This window comes from Rhinatrema bivittatum, chromosome 4 (genome assembly GCF_901001135.1).
Source record: "Rhinatrema bivittatum chromosome 4, aRhiBiv1.1, whole genome shotgun sequence".
NCBI classification, from domain to species: domain Eukaryota; kingdom Metazoa; phylum Chordata; class Amphibia; order Gymnophiona; family Rhinatrematidae; genus Rhinatrema; species Rhinatrema bivittatum.
The window spans coordinates 483,204,972-483,228,855 of record NC_042618.1 but is presented as its reverse complement, the minus strand read 5'-3'; the positions used below and the strand labels follow the sequence as shown (position 1 = coordinate 483,228,855).

The following is a 23,884-nucleotide window of genomic DNA, read 5'->3' as shown; positions in this document are numbered from 1 at the left end:
TTTGATAACTTTGATTTATAAACAGGAGAAAGACCCATTGGATTGCAGTTCTTACCTTCCTATCTCGTTCATAAATGCTGACATGAAGATTTTAGTGAAAATTCTTCAGCTTCGCTTGTGAAACATTCTGCCATTGTTGGTGAATACAGATCAAATGGGGTTTATAAAAGGTAGGATGTCTTGTTACCAGTACCAGATGTCTCTTTAATATTCATCTTGCCAAGAAGAGGGGCATCCTAGGACTTGTTTTGTCCCTAGATGTGGACAAAGCATTTGATAGAATTTCCTGGTCCGTTATGTTTTGTGTACTTCAGCGGATGGATTTTCCTGACTTGTTTGTAAACTGGATTAGATTTCGATATTTTATTTTGAAATGTTGCCTTTTCCAAGGGTCCAGGCGGCTTACAGTTGGGAATATCCATAAACTGTCAGAAAATTAACAGCAATATTCTTACTGTGATGGCTGCACTGACCGATTTGATAATAACCCTAGGGATCAGAAGCAGGCAAGTCAGGCGTGAGATCTTCTGCCTGACTTTGGATTGAGCCCTCTGATGCTGGTGCACAGGATCGGGGACAGGACACCTATTGGGACCTGACAGGCACTGGGAGGCAAGGGACAAGAAAGGTACCCCAATCCCACTGAACAGAAATCGGGTGGCACAGACTGGACAGGTAAGCACAGGGCAACTTGGGACCACAAAAATACAAGGAGTAGACAATGAAGGAACCACCAATAGCACAAAGGAAACACATGGACCAGGGGCCCACTGGCAGGCCAAGACAGGACAGGGGGTACAGCAAGGAAACACACAACAAGGAAGTCCACTGGGAGGCCCAAACAGAAGCCAAGGGCAAGCTAGGAACACGCTGGTGAAATAGGCCACTGGGAGGCCTAACCCAGAACAAGAGCAATGCAGGGAAAACACAGGCTGGGAAGCCCTAAACAGAGCAAGGTAAACACAGGTAAGGTACAAGAACAAGAATACACGGACAAGGGGCCAAGAGCAAAGAAGAGATCTAAGGTAAGGCGTAGAGTAACTGAGAGAAGATTTTATAGGGCCGGCCTTGCTTCATCATCTGACCTTCAAGGCAGAGGATAGAGCAGGTCTGAGCAGCCTATTGAGATCCTCTGTTGGCAGGGGGCCACCTAGCAGCCAGCCTCGTTATACTCCCCTGAAAGCCCACGTTTTGGATAACGGTTGGATATCTTCTTCTTCCCCTATATTACGTGTTACTAGACAGAGTTGCCCATTTTTCCCCCTTTTATTTTATTTGGCACTGGAACCATTGGCTCAAGTGATTAGACAGTCTAGAAGGACTAGGGGGCACTCCATGAAGTTAGCAAGTAGCACATTTAAGACTAATCGGAGAAAATTCTTTTTCACTCAACACACAATAAAGCTCTGGAATTTGTTGCCAGAGGATGTGGTTAGTGCAGTTAGTGTAGCTGGGTTCAAAAAAGGTTTGGATAAGTTCTTGGAGGAGAAGTCCATTAATGGCTATTAATCAATTATACTTAGGGAATAGCCACTGCTATTAATTGCATCAGTAGCATGGGATCTTCTTAGTGTTTGGGTAATTGCCAGGTTCTTGTGGCCTGGTTTGGCCTCTGTTGGAAGCAGGATGCTGGGCTTGATGGACCCTTGGTCTGACCCAGCATGGCATGTTCTTAAGTTCTTATACCTGATTGATCATTTTTAATCCCTATTTTCTTCAGTTGGGTTTGGGGTGTCCAATTTGGCAATGTTTGAAACATTTTTCACTTGCTAGCTCTACTTTTAGGTACCTTGGGCTTTGAGACTCCACTAATATTGCTTATTTATATAACTTTAATTACCGAGAGGTGATTAAACAACTCAGGTTGGATTTGCTTAAATGGACACATTTACCCATTTCACTTCTGGGCGATGTTATCTTTTTCAGCATCTCTCCTGCATAGTTCCAAGCAGGATCTTTGACTTGCTTTGAGGGGAAATTATATCTTTCCTTTGGAGGGACACAAGGTACCACACATCCGACTTTCTATTTTGCAATTGCCATTGGACTGTGGGACGTTGGATGTTCTTTACTTGCATTTTTATTATTTCTCCTCCGGATTATTTGGTGTGGTTAGCGAGACACTACTGAAACTGATTAAATTCAACATTGCCCCTTGCATTTCTAATTTCATTAATTCATCACTACAACATGGTGTCATTCCTGACCTACTAAAACAGGCTTCAGTCCATCCCACACTAAAAAATCCATCTGCAGATCCCACTCTAATCTCCAATTACCGCATGATCTCTTCTCTACCTTTCATGGCTAAAGGCATAGAAACTGCAGTCCTCTACCGATTCTGTAAATTTATCTACTCCAATAACATCCTCAACCAATATCAATTCGCATTCAGGAAACATCACAGCACTGAATTACTGTTGCTTTCCAGCTTTGACAAGGTTTCAATCGTGGTACAGCCTTCCTTCTATGCCTCCTTGACATCTCCTCTGCATTTGACACAGTAAACCATCCCATCTTACTATCCAAACTACAATCAATTGGTATAACTGGTTCTGTTCTATCCTGGTTCTCCTCAGTAACAGGACCCAACAAGTCCATACAGAATCCTTTACGTCCGCCATGATGTACCCCAAGGATCTGCTCTCTCTGCTGCATTATTTAACATCTACCTAACACTACCATGCCGCACCCTTGCTAGACTTGGAGTTCATTATAAGATCTACGATGATGACATCCAGTTCTTCTTTCTCCTGAAGGAAACAAGCCCTTGTGGAATCATTCCTTACCCCACTGTCTTGTAACCATCCGAAAACAGTTCCACAGCAATAAACTAGCTCTCAACATCTCTAAAAGAGAAATCATTGTTTTATCATGTTTACCTGTTGGAAAAACATCCAACAAGTGCTCATTCAATACCCATTCCATCACAATCTCCCAAACTGTATGCAATTTAGGAGTCAAAACTGACCCCTCTCTCTCTTTGCACAAGCATATAAGAACCATTACCAGCGCATCCTTCTGCAAACCACGTCTGCTTCGTCACCTCAAGCCCCTTCTTGAACATTCTGATTTCTGGTCGGTCCTCCAATTTTTATTATTCTCCAGGATAGTCTATTGTAACTCTCTCCTAGCAGGTCTACCATTATATGCAACCCGACCTCTTGAGAACATACAAAACTCGGCAGCAATACCTCTAACTAGCACTCTCATTTATGAACATATCACTCCTGTCCTCGGATCACTACACTGGCTCCCATTCTCATCCCATATACAATACAAGCTCACCATGATCATACATGCCACCATTCACCATCTACACTCCCCATGGGTCTTCCCGATGCTAAAAATCCACTCTCCCACCCAAACCCTCAGGTCGACAAATCCAATACTATTAGATGTCCTATCTCCAAAGCTTACCAATCTTGATAAAACCAGAGAACGCACTTTCTTTGCTGCAGTCCTCTCCTATGGAACAGCCCAAAGGAAATCAGATGCCTCCGAGAAAGAACATTCTTTAAAAAAGCCCTAAAAACTTTCCTCTTCAAGAAAGCATTCCCAAGCCTAACTGATAATGTATCATCCCCTACTTATCCCTCCTCAGGAAGTTCTAGTTAGATGTCTCATGACCACTCTTTTTACTCCTTGTCTAGTTAAAGTCAACTCCCTGCTCCTATATATTGCTCCTCCAAAATGAAGTTTGATGTCAGATGCTGTTCTATTTTACCCTCCTGAATTATGTAAGTTCATATTGTACCCTGCTCTGAACGTAGAAAGAGTGGGTAATAGATTCTTTTTAAATAAATAAATAAATAGCGACCCTGTTTGCTATCCTGAGAGAAAGCTAGAGGAGCCCCAGACTTCTGGCCTCCATCTGTAGCTTTGTTATGCATGTCACTCACTTCCTCTGTTACTGCAAAGATTCATAGAAATTGCCCCTTAGTCTCACAGACCTTGAAGATCTGATGTGAAGCCAACAAAGTGTTACATAGGGGCATGGCTGATATTTCCCTCATTTCCCCTTTAGTGCACAATCCTCTCTTGTCATGAGCTACTTTGTCTATGGATTACCAACTTTGGCTAGCGAGAGGACTTTATTCCTCTGGTCAGTTGTGCGCTTAAATCCTTTGGAGACTTGATGAGGAATTCGGTATTCCCTGCCACACCCACTACCTGTATTTGCAACTTCAAGAGAGATATTATTAAAACTCAGGCTGTTACCATTGGCTTTGGGGTAAAAATGGGTTTGAGAGAATTCTTACAAAAAATATGCCAAGTACATTTTTTTCATGCCCTTACAGCTACTTTAGGAAGGCGACTCAGCCTAATGCCACTAATCATTTTATATCTCGCTATTTCTTAAGCAGCTTCAGCCATGTAGTTTGCATAGTATAATGTCTTCGACAACACAAACCTGCATATTTTCCTTGGCCTATCACAGTAGGGATGATACCTAACATTATAACATACAACACATAATAAAAAAATAAGTAATTTAAGATTAACATTTCACAATGAATCAAAATATCAATTGCAGCATAATAATGCAAGGTGCATCCAAGTTCCAAAGACTCAATAGTAGTACTTGTTAATACAGGGCTCCGTTACCTGGACCCACCAAGGAGCAAGTCCTTTGCTAAATTTCTGCCTACGTGTTGCCCTTTTTGGCGTCCTTGTCTGACATTGAGATGTGGGCGTGGCTTCCGCATCCTTCGTAGGAAGCCTCTCTCTCGGGCCATGCAGGTGAAGTACAAAATGCAGGGAAAGGATGTCATCTCTAGCAGGCAGGCAGATGAGCAGCAAGCAAGGCTTTCATAACCGCACAGATTACGTCATGGTGCTACTTGACGTTACTGCCATTTTCGATATGGTAAACCATCGTGTCTTCCAGTTGCTTTGCTTCCATGATTCTGAGATTGTCAGTCCCGTCTCTCCCTCACATATGTACAGATCTCAGATTATATCGTGTCTTCCAGTTGCTTTGCTTCCAGCACCATGATTCTGAGATTATCAGTCCCGTCTCTCCCTCACATTTGTACAGATCTCGGATTATATCGTGTCTTCCAGTTGCTTTGCTTCCAGCTCCATGATTCTGAGATTGTCAGTCCCTTCTCTCCCTCACATATGTACAGATCTCGGATTATATCGTGTCTTCCAGTTGCTTTGCTTCCAGCTCCATGATTCTGAGATTGTCAGTCCCGTCTCTCCCTCACATATGTACAGATCTCGGATTATATCGTGTCTTCCAGTTGCTTTGCTTCCAGCACCATGATTCTGAGATTGTCAGTCCCTTCTCTCCCTCACATATGTACAGATCTCGGATTATATCGTGTCTTCCAGTTGCTTTGCTTCCAGCACCATGATTCTGAGATTGTCAGTCCCTTCTCTCCCTCACATATGTACAGATCTCGGATTATATCGTGTCTTCCAGTTGCTTTGCTTCCAGCTCCATGATTCTGAGATTGTCAGTCCCTTCTCTCCCTCACATATGTACAGATCTCGGATTATATTGTGTCTTCCAGTTGCTTTGCTTCCATGATTCTGAGATTATCAGTCCCGTCTCTCCCTCACATATGTACAGATCTCGGATTATATCGTGTCTTCCAGTTGCTTTGCTTCCATGATTCTGAGATTGTCAGTCCCGTCTCTCCCTCACATATGTACAGATCTCGGATTATATCGTGTCTTCCAGTTGCTTTGCTTCCAGCACCATGATTCTGAGATTGTCAGTCCCTTCTCTCCCTCACATATGTACAGATCTCGGATTATATCGTGTCTTCCAGTTGCTTTGCTTCCAGCACCATGATTCTGAGATTGTCAGTCCCTTCTCTCCCTCACATATGTACAGATCTCGGATTATATCGTGTCTTCCAGTTGCTTTGCTTCCAGCTCCATGATTCTGAGATTGTCAGTCCCTTCTCTCCCTCACATATGTACAGATCTCGGATTATATCGTGTCTTCCAGTTGCTTTGCTTCCATGATTCTGAGATTATCAGTCCCGTCTCTCCCTCACATATGTACAGATCTCGGATTATATCGTGTCTTCCAGTTGCTTTGCTTCCAGCTCCATGATTCTGAGATTGTCAGTCCCGTCTCTCCCTCACATATGTACAGATCTCGGATTATATCATGTCTTCCAGTTGCTTTGCTTCCAGCTCCATGATTCTGAGATTGTCAGTCCCTTCTCTCCCTCACATATGTACAGATCTCGGATTATATCGTGTCTTCCAGTTGCTTTGCTTCCAGCTCCATGATTCTGAGATTGTCAGTCCCTTCTCTCCCTCACATATGTACAGATCTCGGATTATATCATGTCTTCCAGTTGCTTTGCTTCCAGCTCCATGATTCTGAGATTGTCAGTCCCTTCTCTCCCTCACATATGTACAGATCTCGGATTATATCGTGTCTTCCAGTTGCTTTGCTTCCATGATTCTGAGATTATCAGTCCCGTCTCTCCCTCACATATGTACAGATCTCAGATTATATCGTGTCTTCCAGTTGCTTTGCTTCCAGCTCCATGATTCTGAGATTATCAGTCCCGTCTCTCCCTCACATATGTACAGATCTCGGATTATATCGTGTCTTCCAGTTGCTTTGCTTCCAGCTCCATGATTCTGAGATTGTCAGTCCCTTCTCTCCCTCACATTTGTACAGATCTCGGATTATATCGTGTCTTCCAGTTGCTTTGCTTCCAGCTCCATGATTCTGAGATTGTCAGACCCGTCTCTCCCTCACATATGTACAGATCTCGGATTATATCGTGTCTTCCAGTTGCTTTGCTTCCAGCTCCATGATTCTGAGATTGTCAGTCCCTTCTCTCCCTCACATTTGTACAGATCTCGGATTATATCGTGTCTTCCAGTTGCTTTGCTTCCAGCTCCATGATTCTGAGATTGTCAGACCCGTCTCTCCCTCACATATGTACAGAAAGATAGGAGTTTCTTACCTGCAGTGCACGGTGAGAGGTCCATGGCTTTTGGCTGCCTGCTGCCGGATCATCTGTACGAACTGCAGGATACTCTCTGCAGCATTCGTGGTTGGGACCCCATGGTCAGGCCATGATGTAAAATTAAAATGCATCACATCAAGTACCTCATCAGCCTGGAAACAGAGAGAGAGAGAAATAAACCCACACTTCATCAGCACCTATAGTCCAAAACGTCCACCACAGCCTAAGGTCAGATCATGTTGGGCACCTGGGAAGGCTTTTGAGAGCAGCAGCAGAAGGATGGTGAGCACTGCAGAGCAGGAGGGGGACAGTGTAGGAGTGCAGAAAGCAGAGGAGAAGGTTAGTGCAACAGGAGATCATTGGATCGGGAGAGTAGAACTGAAGGAGAAAGCTGAATGGGAGAAGTGGAAAATTTCAGGAGACGTTCAGTAGAGAGACAGTTGGAAACAGTCAGGAGCGTCCAGGGAGAGGGTGAAAGAAGAGTAAAGCAGAATATTGGGAGGGGTTAGGAGGAGAATATTGGTTGGAGGGCAGTGGGAGTGTGCTCTAAGAATAACAGTCGGGCACAGGGGCGGATTGCAGTAAAATATCGGCCCGGGGGATTTTTTGAAAACTGGCCTGTGGGGTATCTATTGCCCTCATGTACTTTCCCTGCAGCACATGTGTCAATAGCTCCCAAAAGCACGCCGAGCCAACCCTGGAACCCAGCAGCACTGAGCCAAAATATCTGCAAAATAACCTTCGTCTTTCCTAAATAACTAAGAAGATGAGGACATTCTAGATCAGGGGTGAGCAGTGCTGCAGCCCCTGTTCCATCCATGCAAATCGGTTGGGCCCCTATGCATTTGCTTCTCTCTCTTATAGAGATACCTATATCCTGGATTCTAGCTCTGGTTCTTGAATAGTTGCAAGTAATGACACTGCCAGCCAGAGTCAGACACACGGACACTGCCAGCCAGAGCCAGACACACGGACACTGCCAGCCAGAGCCAGACACACGGACACTGCCAGCCAGAGTCAGACACACACGCCCAGTCACAAGTAGAAACTTTATTGGCACATACACAGTGACACCCACAAAGACACACACTCTTTCTCAGACACAAAAACACACCCACACATAGAGTGTGTGTATATGTGTGTGTCAGAGAGAAAGATACTCACACACTCCCTCTCAGAGACATAAGTGTGTATGGGTGTGTGTGTCTCTCTCACTTTCTCTGACACAGACACACACACGTGCATTCTCTCCGACATGCTACTTTTGTACTGCTCACACACATGCCGGTTCAGTAAAGTCCGCGCCTCTTTTATGACAGGAGTGGCGGCTGTCAGCGGGTTTGACAGTCGACGCTCAATTTTGCCGGCGTCAGTTCTCGAGCCCACTGACAGCCACGGGCTCGGAAACTGGATGCCGGCAAAATTGAGCACCCGGTTTTCGACCCGACAGCCGCCGGGCCATTTAAAAAATGTTTTTTCTTTTTTACTTTTTTTACCCTTCGGGGCCTCCAACTTAATATCACCATGATATTAATATTAATATCACCATGATATTAAGTCGGAGGGTGCACAGAAAAGCAGTTTTTACTGCTTTTCTGTGCACTTTCCCGGTGCTGGCAGAAACTAGCACCTACCTTTGGGTAGGCTCTAATTTCTGAAAGTAAAATGTGCGGCTTGGCTGCACATTTTACTTTCTGTATCCCGTGCGCATACCTAATAGGGCCATCAACATGCATTTGCATGTTGAGGACGTTATTAGGTGCCACGGGTTAGACGTGCGTTTTCCTCCCCTTACTGAATAAGGGGTAAGGGAAACACGCGTCCAAGAGCACACTGTACTGTATCGGCCTGACAGTGAGAGCCCCCAGTCCAGCTCCTCTACATCACGCTTCCAGCCCCCTCCCTTTCCTAATCTCATTCTCCAGGAGACTCGCTGCTTCTCTCAGAGCTCAGTGCAGTCACCTCAGACAGAAGCCTCCTCAACACTGCATAGGCACTTCCTCCTGGCTTACCCCTTCCTTCCTGTGCCTGTAGCTTGCCTCCAATTCTCTGCAATCCTCCTACCACTCTAGTGCATTCCCATTGATTGCAGGCTACACTGTCTGCTGCTTTTATGGTTTCCAGGCTGTGCTCTGCTTACCAACTCCAGGGAAAGGGGGGGACCAGAAGTGATCCACACTGTTCCCTGGGCTTATAAAAAGAGAAAATTAAGCCCTGGCCGAGACTGGGGAGAGCCACTAACCCAAAGTAGCACAGCTCCAGAAGGATTCCTGCTTTCTCTTATGGAGCCAGTGCAGCCAGAGCTGGTGCAAGGGTATTAGGTATCATAGGCGAACCTTACAGCCTTGCACACGCTCCTGGTCCCACCCGTCCCATAAATAATTTAAAAAATATGCATTTATGGAAACAGATTTTACATGAAAAAGAATATTCAGTGTATCAAGGTAAAAATATCACTTATAATATGTGTATTAATTATATGCACCACTGTGGTACCAACCAGTGCAAAAAAAGACAACTGAAGCCAAGTTATTGGGACTATTGTAAAACATGTCAGGTTTTAAATAAACTGAATTAAAATATAGTAAACTTCCCATACAAAAGCAGCAGTGTCAGCACTCAAACAATAGCAACCCTATCTATGAAAAGACAACACTGCAAATATTACACCAGGCCATAAAATACCAATACACCGAATATTAAGAAAACAGAACAAGCCAAGCTGAAGAGCCTGACTGAAACTACATGTAGCAGAATACCCCACCTAAGTCACACATGCAGAACACAGACAGACCCTCCCCAAATACAGAATAAAGAGAAACATGCAGACAAAAACTAAACTGGAAACCGTAACAAGACAGACTCCGTATGCAGAGCAACAATGGAAAACCAAACATCCCCATTCCTCATTAAACATCAAACAATACAATCAAGATATATAAACCCTCAATCATAATAGTAAAACTATACTCATTAAAAGAATAAATATTTCAAAGCAGCTGATGAATAGAGCATCCAATGATTAAAAACATATAACATTATTTTCTTACATTACATCAAATAACACCCAATAATTAAAACTAAAACTAAAAAAAAAAAACCCCTTGCTCTCCATACCTGGGAACTTTAGACTCGAGTCACCCTGAGATTGTCATGGATTAATCAGGGGTAGGAGATGTGCCCAGACTTTCTCCTCTCTCTCATATACACACACTCTCTAGCACACATGTTCATTCTTACACAAACTCCCTTATATTCTCTCACACACATGCTAAATGGCTTACAAACTCTGGCTCATACATGTTCATTGATTCACTGTTCTCTCCTGCTCACACACGTGCTCTGGAAACCACAGCAAGCATGACTGTATGCAGTGCAACAACGGAAAAGCAGAAACATCATCATTCCTCATAAAACATTAAGCAATAAAGTCAAGAAATACAAAACATCATTCATAATATTGAAACCGTACTAATAAAAAGAATGTGTCAAGCAGCAACATCCAATGAGCATTCAGTAATTAAAATGACTCACTGTTTTGTTTTTTAATATTTCCCAAATTCCAAATACGTAAAATAGCTGATATATGAAAATTAAAATAATAGAATTAAAAATCTCCAGCATTCCATAACCAGGATCTTTTTATTTCCAGTCACCCACAGATTGCTGTGGATTGGGGAAGGGGGGTTTCACAATCTTTATCCTCTCTCTCCCCCCCAACACACACACATACCATCACATACACAGGCTCTCTCTCACTCACATATATGCTGTCACATACACAGGCTCTCTTGCTCTCACACACCCATGCAGTCTCTCTCATTTTCACATACATAGACACACACACACACACACACACACGTTCACTCACTCTCTCATGCACACATGCAGGTTCTCTCACTCTCATATACACATGCAGGCTCTGACACACACATGTTCACTCACTCTCTCATGCACACATGCAGGTTCTCTCACTCTCATATACACATGCAGGCTCTGACACACACGTTCACTCACTCATGCACACATGCAGGCTCTCACACATACAATGCAGGCACTCTCTCTCTCTCCTACACACACACAAGCATACACGCCTACAGCTTTCAGGCCTCCCTCTTTCTTCTGGGCCTTGTCTTTGCCGCTTTTGGATGGCAGCGCTGCTCCTCACTGCCTGAAGGGAGGTGGAGGGAAGACACTGCTACTGCACGGCTCCTGCAAAGTTAGGGGGAAGAGGGAGGGTCACACATTACACAACCTTGCAGCCCTCTCTCCCGGCCCCAGAATGGCTTTCTCCTGGCCATGGCAGGATGGGCTCTGCTGCGGCCTTGCATGCCTCTCTCCCGGCCCCAGAATGGTTTTCTTCTGGCCATGGCAGGATGGGCTCTGCTGCGGCCTTCCAGGCCTTTCTTCTGTAACCTCACTCTATAATCTATCAATACTATACCTAAACTGGAGGTAGGCTTATTCAAATCCTCCTCACCTACGCCCCCCCTGGACTTTTAGATCAAGACGCTTCTCCTATGGTGGAAATCATAGCCAAATACTTAAAACTAGATTCTCCAGCCATAATCCTTGGAGATTTTAATCTTCACATCGATGCCAATCCTCGATCTTCTAACTGCGAAGCCTTCCTATCAGCCCTCTCGGACATGGGCTTCAAACAATACATCAACCAACCCACACACAAAGCAGGTCATACCCTTGACCTTATCTTCACAAATTCCAACCTCATTCCACTTTCACCCCCTCTATGCCTCCCGGTTCCATGGTCAGACCATTTCATGATTACCTCCACCATCAGATCACTGACAGGATCCTCTGCGCCCCCTCAGGCGACCACTCTGTACTACAGGAAACCATGTCCTTCAGAAGACCTCGGCAACTCTCTAATCAAAGAACTTCCTAACCTAGATCTATCTAACCCAAATTCTGCTTTTATCTCCTGGCAAAGTATTACTGAAACGATAGCCAACAACTTATGCCCACTGTCAAAAAAAAACATAAATCCTTCTCAAAAAAACAAGCAGCCATGGTTCTCTAATGAGCTCCGAACCCAGAAGCAAAACCTAAGACGGAAAGAAAAAGAATGGAGGAAGAATCCGGATCCCCATTCTCTAACCATATACAAAGCCGCCCTCCACCAATACAGAACGGCAACGCTTCAAACAAAAAGAGATTTCTATGCCCACCGTATCCACGATATGATGTTTGACGCGAAGGCTCTTTTCTCGTATGTATCGGAACTCACCAAATCTGCTCCCCCTACCATCCCAGACGATACAGCCCAATCGAAGGCCAACGATCTGGCTTTATTCTTTCAGAACAAAATCTCCAATACCCTGGCTAGATTAACTACCAGCTCAAATTCACTGTTTCCGGATACCCTCCACCTACCGAACATAGACATAAGCTTAGAATCCTTTGACCCTACTCACACTTTAGAGGAAAATCTGATAAAAAGAATGAAACCTTCGACCCACCCTCTGGATCAAATTCTCAAACCGTCATTTTGCCTGAAAATGTGTACCAAGAGAAACAACTGGTTAACATAGGTGCTTGGACAGACAATTTATACCTGCGTGTAGATACCTGGCCCTTTTGGCCTACCACAGTGAAAATCCACAGTAGTATCTAGTTCCCAAACTAGGCCTGTGCCATCAGACAAAGGACGTACATTGCCTATGCCCTGGTAAACGTTTCCTGAAAGATGCAACTGAAGCTCTATGTAGTTTAGCCCCAGACAATGCCTGAGAGAAGGGTAGGATTACCATGACCAAATATGATGAATTCTCTGAGACTAAGGTTGCTATAGTGGTTAGCACCCCACTGCGGAAAATCACTATTTCTAACAAACATGTTACCATCAAGGTTCACTTACTCAGTAATGTTTCCCTACTCACTGTAGTAGGGATGTTACTATGCTGCCTTGAATCTAACCCTATCCCCACAGAGATAGAGATCCTAGATCCATGTTTTGGGGATATGACATCAACTTTGATGAATACATGGTATATCTTTTAGATTAAAAACAAATCTCACACTGTTGAGCTGCCTGAGGACCAGGACTCTGCAGAAAATGCAGACTACAAGTATGATTCCCGGGATGAGGACATTTTCCAACAGACTATGTTCTGACATGCCCGACCTGTCCTAGCTTGGTTGCCCACCCAGGGTTCACATGATTTATCTTTAAGAAGGTTATATTTCTAGTAATGGTCCTGAAAGGGGATTCTCCCACTGAGGTCAGATTTTTGCATGACCTCTCCCTACTTGAGTCTCTGGAAATTTAGTTTAGCTTGGCACTCGTACCAAGTGGGATTATTCAAGAATGAGCCCTGAACAATCATGAGATTATTGCCTCACACTTACATTAGAAGTGAGTATAATATTTGAACACATATACCCCAGAGCTAAGGGACCCTCACTACCTCATGGCCTTACACACATACTGTGACCTATTATTTTCTTTCTTCTTTTCCTTCCTCATTGCTATTACTATCCTTTGTTCCCTCCTCTTTTATCATTATTATTGAATCATGATTATTATTATTGTTACAATTTTCACTCTTATACCTATTATTTCATAGTTGTATTATTATTGACCAGTATTATTATTTCATTATTGTTCAATTTATTATTGCTTGATGGGAAGGGCTATGGCTTGTTGGCTGATTTTATCTATGGAGAATTGCGCAGTTTGCCTGGTAGTTAGGTTTATACAGCGCGATGCTCCATTGAAACCCCCACCCTGTTTAAAAAGGGAAAAATGTAGAAAATATTCCAATTCTTGCTAATAGGACAAGCAACCAAAATGAACTCTCTGATGTCAGTAAAAATGGACATTACCTGTTATGCCATGGGCAGCCAAATGCAGAGATTTTGCAGTTCTGTATACATGACTAACCAGACAGATTTATGGACCATTTGCTAGATGATTGTAACTGCCTCTCTGTGCAGGTTCCCCCCTCACCTTCTGCTTAGGATTGTAACTGCCTCTCCGTGCAGGTTCCCCCCACGCCTTCTGCTTAGGATTGTAACTGCCTCTCTGTGCGGGTTCCCCCCTCACCTTCTGCTTAGGATTGTAACTGCCTCTCTGTGCAGGTTCCCCCTCACCTCCTGCTTAGGATTGTAACTGCCTCTCTGTGCGGGTTCCCCCTCACCTCCTGCTTAGGATTGTAACTGCCTCTCTGTGCGGGTTCCCCCCTCACCTTCTCCTTAGGGTTGTAACTGCCTCTCTGTGCGGGTTCCCCCCTCACCTTCTCCTTAGGGTTGTAACTGCCTCTCTGTGCGGGTTCCCCCCTCACCTTCTCCTTAGGGTTGTAACTGCCTCTCTGTGCGGGTTCCCTCCTCACCTTCTGCTTAGGGTTGTAACTGCCTCTCTGTGCGGGTTCCCCCCTCACCTTCTCCTTAGGATTGTAACTGCCTCTCTGTGCAGGTTTCCCCCTCACCTTCTGCTTAGGATTGTAACTGCCTCTCTGTGCAGGTTTCCCCCTCACCTTCTGCTTAGGATTGTAACTGCCTTACTGTGCAGGTTCCCCCCTCACCTTCTGCTTAGGATTGTAACTGCCTCTCTGTGCAGGTTCCCCCCTCACCTTCTGCTTAGGATTGTAACTGCCTCTCTGTGCAGGTTCCCCCCCTCACCTTCTGCTTAGGATTGTAACTGCCTCTCTGTGCAGGTTCCCTCCTCACCTTCTGCTTAGGATTGTAACTGCCTCTCTGTGCAGGTTCCCTCCTCACCTTCTGCTTAGGATTGTAACTGCCTCTCTGTGCAGGTTCCCCCCTCACCTTCTGCTTAGGATTGTAACTGCCTCTCTGTGCAGGTTCCCCCCTCACCTTCTGCTTAGGATTGTAACTGCCTCTCTGTGCAGGTTCCCTCCTCACCTTCTGCTTAGGATTGTAACTGCCTCTCTGTGCAGGTTCCCTCCTCACCTTCTGCTTAGGATTGTAACTGCCGCTCTGTGCAGGTTCCCCCTCACCTTCTGCTTAGGATTGTAACTGCCTCTCTGTGCAGGTTCCCCCCCTCACCTTCTGCTTAGGATTGTAACTGCCTCTCTGTGCAGGTTCCCCCCTCACCTTCTGCTTAGGATTGTAACTGCCTCTCTGTGCAGGTTCCCCTCCTCACCTTCTGCTTAGGATTGTAACTGCCTCTCTGTGCAGGTTCCCTCCTCACCTTCTGCTTAGGGTTGTAACTGCCTCTCTGTGCAGGTTTCCCCCTCACCTTCTGCTAAGGATTGTAACTGCCTCTCTGTGCAGGTTCCCTCCTCACCTTCTGCTTAGGATTGTAACTGCCGTTCTGTACAGGTTCCCCCTCACCTTCTGCTTAGGATTGTAACTGCCTCTCTGTGCAGGTTCCCCCCTCACCTCCTGCTTAGGATTGTAACTGCCTCTCTGTGCAGGTTCCCTCCTCACCTCCTGCTTAGGATTGTAACTGCCTCTCTGTGCAGGTTCCCTCCTCTCCTTCTGCTTAGGATTGTAACTGCCTCTCTGTGCAGGTTCCCTCCTCACCTCCTGCTTAGGGTTGTAACTGCTGCTCTGTGCAGGTTCCCCCTCACCTTCTGCTTAGGATTGTAACTGCCTCTCTGTGCAGGTTCCCCCCTCACCTCCTGCTTAGGATTGTAACTGCCTCTCTGTGCAGGTTCCCTCCTCACCTCCTGCTTAGGATTGTAACTGCCTCTCTGTGCAGGTTCCCTTCTCACCTTCTGCTTAGGATTGTAACTGCCGTTCTGTACAGGTTCCCCCTCACCTTCTGCTTAGGATTGTAACTGCCTCTCTGTGCAGGTTCCCCCCTCACCTCCTGCTTAGGATTGTAACTGCCTCTCTGTGCAGGTTCCCTCCTCACCTCCTGCTTAGGGTTGTAACTGCTGCTCTGTGCAGGTTCCCCCTCACCTTCTGCTTAGGATTGTAACTGCCTCTCTGTGCAGGTTCCCCCTCACCTTCTGCTTAGGATTGTAACTGCCTCTCTGTGCAGGTTCCCCCCTCATCTCCTGCTTAGGATTGTAACTGCCTCTCTGTGCAGGTTCCCCCCTCACCTTCTGCTTAGGATTGTAACTGCCTCTCTGTGCAGGTTCCCTCCTCACCTTCTGCTTAGGATTGTAACTGCCTCTCTGTGCAGGTTCCCTCCTCACCTTCTGCTTAGGATTGTAACTGCCTCTCTGTGCAGGTTCCCCCCCTCACCTTCTGCTTAGGATTGTAACTGCCTCTCTGTGCAGGTTCCCCCCCCCACCTTCTGCTTAGGATTGTAACTGCCTCTCTGTGCAGGTTCCCCCCTCACCTTCTGCTTAGGATTGTAACTGCCTCTCTGTGCAGGTTCCCCCCTCACTTCTGCTTAGGACTGTAACTGCCTCTCTGTGCAGATTCCCTCCTCACCTTCTGCTTAGGATTGTAACTGCCTCTCTGTGCAGGTTCCCCCCTCACCTTCTGCTTAGGATTGTAACTGCCTCTCTGTGCAGGTTCCCCCCTCACCTTCTGCTTAGGATTGTAACTGCCTCTCTGTGCAGGTTCCCTCCTCACCTTCTGCTTAGGATTGTAACTGCCTCTCTGTGCAGGTTCCCTCCTCACCTTCTGCTTAGGATTGTAACTGCCTCTCTGTGCAGGTTCCCCCCTCACCTTCTGCTTAGGATTGTAACTGCCTCTGTGTGCAGGTTCCCCCCTCACCTTCTGCTTAGGATTGTAACTGCCTCTGTGTGCAGGTTCCCCCCTCACCTTCTGCTTAGGATTGTAACTGCCTCTGTGTGCAGGTTCCCCCCTCACCTTCTGCTTAGGATTGTAACTGCCTCTCTGTGCAGGTTCCCTCCTCACCTTCTGCTTAGGATTGTAACTGCCTCTCTGTGCAGGTTCCCCCCTCACCTTCTGCTTAGGATTGTAACTGCCTCTCTGTGCAGGTTCCCCCCTCACCTTCTGCTTAGGATTGTAACTGCCCCTCTGTGCAGGTTCCCCCCCTCACCTTCTGCTTAGGATTGTAACTGCCCCTCTGTGCAGGTTCCCCCCTCACCTTCTGCTTAGGATTGTAACTGCCTCTCTGTGCAGGTTCCCTCCTCACCTTCTGCTTAGGATTGTAACTGCCTCACCGTGCAGCTTCCCCCTCGCCTTCTGCTTAGGATTGTAACTGCCTCTCTGTGCAGGTTCCCTTCTCACCTTCTGCTTAGGATTGTAACTGCCTCTCTGTGCAGGTTCCCTCCTCACCTTCTGCTTAGGATTGTAACTGCCTCTCTGTGCAGGTTCCCTTCTCACCTTCTGCTTAGGATTGTAACTGCCTCTCTGTGCAGGTTCCCTTCTCACCTTCTGCTTAGGATTGTAACTGCCTCTCTGTGCAGGTTTCCCCCTCACCTTCTGCTTAGGATTGTAACTGCCACTCTGTGCAGGTTCCCCCCTCACCTCCTGCTTAGGATTGTAACTGCCACTCTGTGCAGGTTCCCTCCTCACCTTCTGCTTAGGGTTGTAACTGCCACTCTGTGCAGGTGACTCTTTACGTTCTGTTAAGTCTATAAACATGTTTGCATCTGACATATTTACAGTGGGAGGAGGTATAGGAGGTCCAGATAAGACACAGAAACACACATGAATTACTCGTTGGTACTTACGTAGCTGATTCTAAATGTCCTATAACCCCAATGTGTCTGCTCGCTCTCTGAAATCATCTCCACAGTGATATCTCCATAGGGCGTGGGCTCTGCTGTAAAGGGCCAGTAGTGGTCACACTTCACCTGCAACCAAAGAGTTTGTTGGTTACTCTTGTGCTTTCCACCAGTTCATCATTGGGGGATGGGGCATTTCCAGCACATGGTAGAGCCTCTGACTTAGTTGGGTGAAATCTGGCTGCCTGAGCTTTGTTTAAATCTGAGCCACCATGATCTGGGTGGCCATGCTAGCTGCGAGATTTGGCTGCCTAAGTTAGCCAGCTGGCAAGTTCACCATAGCAGGGTGCGGGCTGTCTGCAAACAGTCAGGCTACAGAGCAGGGCCCCTAATCTTGTGTATTTGTGGTTTGTCCTCTTATGAATGATGCATATGATTGTAATACTGTTTGATTAATTGGACCCTGCTCTGATCTGCTAAGGGAACAGCAGAAAATCTAATGATAAAGACTAAATAAGTAAAGAAAAGAAATAGCAGTACAAATCAGTGCTGGCCGGCCCACTTATGCCTTCTAAGCCTCTCCAAACCTCAAGGACCACCTAGAATTCCAGAGCACTTTTTCCATGACATTTAGATGGCTTCATAGCTCTGATTATTGGGGACATTTTCCCCAGAGAATTACTTAAGAAGTGATCTCAGACCACTGGATGCTCACTGACTGATGCTTTCATGTCAAGGCAATGTGTGAAGAAGTGACTGCTAGCCACCTGCACAGATACTTCTGTCAGCTCTAAGACAACACTAGCAAGGCCTTCTTTCCAGAATTTAGATTTTAAAAATACTGTATATTTATTGAAATTAGAGAGAGAAAGTGTCGGTGCTAGCTTAATAGAAATAGAAGGAGAGTTACAGGACAATACTGGTTAAGAAGTAGCAGCAAAGTTAACAGTAGAGTATTAGTTCAGAAACAGTAGGCGAGCTATAGCAGAATATTGGTTGAAAAGCAGCAGGAGAGTAACAGGAGAACATTGGCTCAGAAATAGTGGGAGAATAATATTGGTTGAGGAGCACTAGCTGAGTAACAGGAGGACATTGGTTCAGAAATAGTAGGAGAGTAATATTGATTGAGGAGCAGTGGGAGAGTAACAGGAGAACATTGACTCAGAAATAGTAGTAGAGTAATATTGGTTGAGGAGCAGAGGGAGAGTAACAGGAGAACATTGACTCAGAAATAGTGGGAGAGTAGTATTGGTTGAGGTGCAGCAGGAGAGTAACAGGAGAATATTGGTTGAGGAGCAGTGGGAGAATAATATTGGTTGAGGAGCTGTGGGAGAGTAACAGGAGAATATTGGTTGAGCAGTAAGATAGTAACAGAATATTGGTTGGCAAGTAGTAGGAGAGTATAGAAGAGTAGTAGTTGGGCAATAGTAGGAGTGTGACAAAATAATATTAATTGGGGACCAGTAGGAAATTAACAGGACAGTAAAGTTTAACTGCTCTTTCTGAATATGAGTCACAACAGGGCAGACTGTCTTTGTCCTACATGAAAAGTTACATTTGTCTCAGTCCCCTGTTTCCATACCTTCTCTAGTCTTCTCTCATTAGGTACTATCATGTGCAAGCTCTCTCCTGTAAATATATGGTTTCCAGTATTGTACATTTCCCATTCCCTGCACCTTACATAGACCTAGCACTGTAACAGGTTAATATGGATCAGTGAGCTGCAAATCTCTCCAGAGCTACCTCCAGTTCTCGGGTTCAGTTTTTAGAAGTAGTTTCTATTTCTCAGGCTGGTCACGGGTGGGGAGGCTGCAGAGGCAGAGCTCACAGCCCCTGAGGGGATGCAGTCTGCGGCCCCTCTCCAGCAGCTATGACTGCAATGGCTGGCTTAGATGAGAGAGAAGGGATAACAATGTGCAGAAACACTGGGTAACTATGAACATCGACTGGTGGCACCGCAGCCAAAGAGAGGCTGAATCCAACTGAGCTAGACGGAAGATGCCAGCCCAAACAATGATCAAGCTTAATGGGCCACTGTTCCAGGGCTTGCACGGACTTTTCCTACACAAAAATACGCCAACACTCATCACTTCCTGCCAGGCTTTCAGGTCCTTTTCCTGATCAAGGTCACAGTGAGTCTGAGCGGCACTCGATATAAGAAGCGTGTTGTGCAGGCAGATATGGGATTCCCTTACTCACCCGCCTCTTCTCGTTACACTGAGTGAGCATCACGATGATCTGTGACCTCTGCTGAAAGATCATCTTCCAAAAGTCAGCTCTGGTGTCTGGCAGGGGTCCCTGGGTAGCAATGTATTCTTGTGGAGAGCTGTAGCCCTAAGAGAAATGATAGGGCAGTACAGAGCACCATCATGCGTGCAACAGAGAAATTATTAGGAAGGTACTAGGGAGAGACAGACAGACAGAAACGTATGGGGACAAATATTAAGAAAAATCCAATACTACTTTCCCTTGGTCAAAGTAGTAATTTACTTACTGGAATATAATTTGCATTAATATAATCTGCGCCTTCCTCCTCACTCGTTGAAACCAATCTGACGCGACTAAAATCATCTGCAATCAAGAAATGATAAAAATAAGCAAACAATACCAAGGCAGAAAGCCAGAAACTTTCAGGGTAATGGTGAGCATGAAGGAAGAAGCAGTCTGTCCAGTCTGTCTGTCTACACTGCCCAGGATCTATTCCAGCTGCCAGCACGTAAGATGTTACTCCGTCCTTACCCAAAAAGGCTCTTGGCGTCTTCCCTGGGTAGGTGAGCATGCAAGATCCCCAGTACCTCTCATGTCTGACTACAAAGCATTGTAAGCATCTAAATAACCAGGAATAAATGCAGTCCCCCTACACCCAGACAGCACGCCAGCCCTATCAACCTCCCGCACCACCCCGAGCAGCTTTATTTACATAACTACATATTTTACAAACATCAGTTACCATATTTATTTATTAAATATGGGTTTTCGTTGGTTTACAATAAATAAGAAATATTAGCAGACGGCCAGACCAGTGCATCAGGTGGGAAGTGCTGAACTCTGCCACGAGGACAGTCCCTGGTTTGATTTTAGTGTCGGGTCAGCCCCCGGGGATAGGGAGTGAAGAGGGCGTCAGGGTAGCTGGATTTACGGCTCATAACTGAAAGGTTCTGGAAAGAACAATGGCCCAGAGCCATCATTGCAATGTTTGGGCTAAAGATTAGTTGGGAGTGTGCTATAAAATCCCTGGTCAGTACTGCATGAAATCTCCTGGTGCTAGATCCAGCCCTGGTTCTGACTGAGCTGGAGGTACCAGGGCACAGGAAGAAACTTCCAGATCCAAAAATAAAAAAAACAAACATATGAATAGCACTGACATCAGGCTCACCAGGCTAGAGTTTCCCGGATCACACCAGAGCCTTTTGTAAAACTTGGCCTTCCATTGGTCACCATCCAGTCCTCAGCTACAGAGGCAGAGATTAGTGATGGGTTACAGATTAGCAGTAGCAGGTCTGCAATCCTCAGATACAGAGATTAATGATGAGTTACAGATTAGCAGTAGCAGGTCTGCAATCCTCAGATACAGAGGCAGAGATTAATGATGAGTTACAGATAGCAGTAGTAGGTCTGCAATCCTCAGATACAGAGGCAGAGATTAGTGATGGGTTACAGATTAGCAGTAGTAGGTCTGCAATCCTCAGATACAGAGGCAGAGATTAATGATGAGTTACAGATTAGCAGTAGCAGGTCTGCAATCCTCAGATACAGAGGCAGAGATTAATGATGGGTTACAGGTTAGCAGTAGTATCTCTGCAGTCCTCAGATACAGAGGCAGAGATTAGTGATGAGTTACAGATTAGCAGTAGTAGATCTGCAATCCTCAGATACAGAGGCAGAGATTAATGATGAGTTACAGAATAGCAGTAGTAGGTCTGCAATCCTCAGATACAGAGGCAGAGATTAATGATGAGTTACAGAATAGCAGTAGCAGGTCTGCAATCCTCAGATACAGAAGCAGAGATTAATGATGGGTTACAGATTAGCAGTAGCAGGTCTGCAATCCTCAGATACAGAGGCAGAGATTAATGATGAGTTACAGAATAGCAGTAGTAGGTCTGCAATCCTCAGATACAGAAGCAGAGATTAATGATGAGTTACAGATTAGCAGTAGCAGGTCTGCAATCCTCAGATACAGAGGCAGAGATTAGTGAAGAGTTACAGAATAGCAGTAGTAGGTCTGCAATCCTCAGATACAGAGGCAGAGATTAGTGATGGGTTACAGATTAGCAGTAGTAGGTCTGCAATCCTCAGATACAGAGGCAGAGATTAATGATGGGTTACAGATTAGCAGTAGCAGGTCTGCAATCCTCAGATACAGAGGCAGAGATTAATGATGGGTTACAGATTAGCAGTAGTAGGTCTGCAATCCTTAGATACAGAGGCAGAGATTAGTGATGACTTACAGATTAGCAGTAGTAGGTCTGCAATCCTCAGATACAGAGATTAATGATGAGTTACAGAATAGCAGTAGTAGGTCTGCAATCCTCAGATACAGAGGCAGAGATTAGTGATGAGCTACAGATTAGCAGTAGTAGGTCTGCAATCCTCAGATACAGAGATTAATGATGAGTTACAGAATAGCAGTAGTAGGTCTGCAATCCTCAGATACAGAGGCAGAGATTAGTGATGACTTACATATTAGCAGTAGTAGGTCTGCAATCCTCAGATACAGAGGCAGAGATTAATGATGGGTTACAGATTAGCAGTAGTAGGTCTGCAATCCTCAGATACAGAGGCAGAGATTAGTGATGAGCTACAGTTTAGCAGTAGTAGGTCTGCAATCCTCAGATACAGAGGCAGGGATTAGTGATGAGCTACAGATTAGCAGTAGTAGGTCTGCAATCCTCAGATACAGAGATTAATGATGAGTTACAGAATAGCAGTAGTAGGTCTGCAATCCTCAGATACAGAGGCAGAGATTAATGATGAGCTACAGTTTAGCAGTAGTAGGTCTGCAATCCTCAGATACAGAGATTAATGATGGGTTACAGATTAGCAGTAGTAGGTCTGCAATCCTCAGATACAGAGGCAGAGATTAGTGATGAGCTACAGTTTAGCAGTAGTAGGTCTGCAATCCTCCGATACAGAGGCAGAGATTAGTGATGACTTAATGATTAGCAGTAGTAGGTCTGCAATCCTCCGATACAGAGGCAGAGATTAGTGATGGGTTACAGATTAGCAGTAGTAGGTCTGCAATCCTCCGATACAGAGGCAGAGATTAGTGATGACTTACAGATTAGCAGTAGTAGGTCTGCAATCCTCAGATACAGAGGCAGAGATTAATGATGGGTTACAGATTAGCAGTAGCAGGTCTGCAGTCCTCAGATACAGAGGCAGAGATTAATGGGATACAGAATAGCAGTAGATCTGCAGTCCTTAGATACGGAGGCAGAGATTAATAATGGGTTACAGATTAGCAGTATTAGGTCTGCAGTCCTCAGATACATTGTGGAGTTTAATGATGGATTACACAGATTAACAGTAACAGCTCTGCAGTCCTTCAGAACTCTTCAGAGTGAACTCCATCTGCTTGGCTGCACAAGGTACTTACATGGTAAAATGTTGGTGTAGCGGTTTTTACATCGATTTGAGGGCAGATCTGCAGCTGAGTGGGGGATATCGATGCCAATCAGCTTCAGCTCCTGTTAATGAGAGGAACATGGCTCATTCACTTTCACCAGGCCCTCTCTTGATACAGCGGGATTTTCTGCTCCTCTATAGCTGACAAGGCCCCCTAGATTGAAGAACTGCCCAGCTCTATCTCTCTAGGGGGAACAGGAGGGAACTCGGCACTGGGGAGGAAGGAGGAAGGAGAAGTCCATATGCAGTGCGTAGTAAGGGTCAGCTCTTGAGACCGAGTGATGGGGCACCGAGGTGGCTCGATCTTTAATCTGTGCTGGGAAGCTTGTGGACAGCTGAGAGCCGCACACACAAAATGGCAAAGCATCACAACTCTATTATGTGAAACAGGCCACAAAAGGCAGGGCAGCTGCACTCCCCCAGGGGTGGCTGCTCTTAGGCACTTGACTAAAGCACCTATTGGTAAATCTCACGTTGGCATCACTGGTAGCTGCTCTCAAGTTCAGTAACTCAAAGTGCCCTCCTTTTTATCACCTCACAAAGTGACTGCCACTCTTCCAACTGGGAGGACATTGACCCTCTGTGAAGTCCAAGTAGGACATTCCCTTTAAGAGTTTCTAGAGAGATGACTCGTGGACTACCCACCTCAAACTGCAGAGAAAACCTGTACTCAGAGTCTTTAGCCATCTCCTTGATATAGGCCTCAAAGTCATCCAGCTGAACAGGGCTATC

The 23,884-nt window shown here is 45.5% G+C and overlaps 1 protein-coding gene across 3 annotated transcripts in view; it reads right to left on the bottom strand.

Moving 5' to 3' along the window:
• The window catches only part of PTPRO (protein tyrosine phosphatase receptor type O), a 187,256-nt gene that overhangs the window by 28,011 nt on the left and 135,361 nt on the right, over positions 1–23,884 (bottom strand). For all 3 annotated transcript variants that reach the window (XM_029597366.1, XM_029597367.1, XM_029597368.1), the window contains 6 exons: positions 23,798–23,879; positions 23,124–23,214; positions 20,019–20,095; positions 19,724–19,858; positions 17,531–17,653; positions 6,948–7,102 (listed from right to left, as the gene is read on the bottom strand). In XM_029597366.1, the coding sequence (XP_029453226.1) occupies positions 6,948–7,102; positions 17,531–17,653; positions 19,724–19,858; positions 20,019–20,095; positions 23,124–23,214; positions 23,798–23,879 (663 nt within the window). The remainder of the gene's footprint in view (positions 1–6,947; positions 7,103–17,530; positions 17,654–19,723; positions 19,859–20,018; positions 20,096–23,123; positions 23,215–23,797; positions 23,880–23,884) is intronic.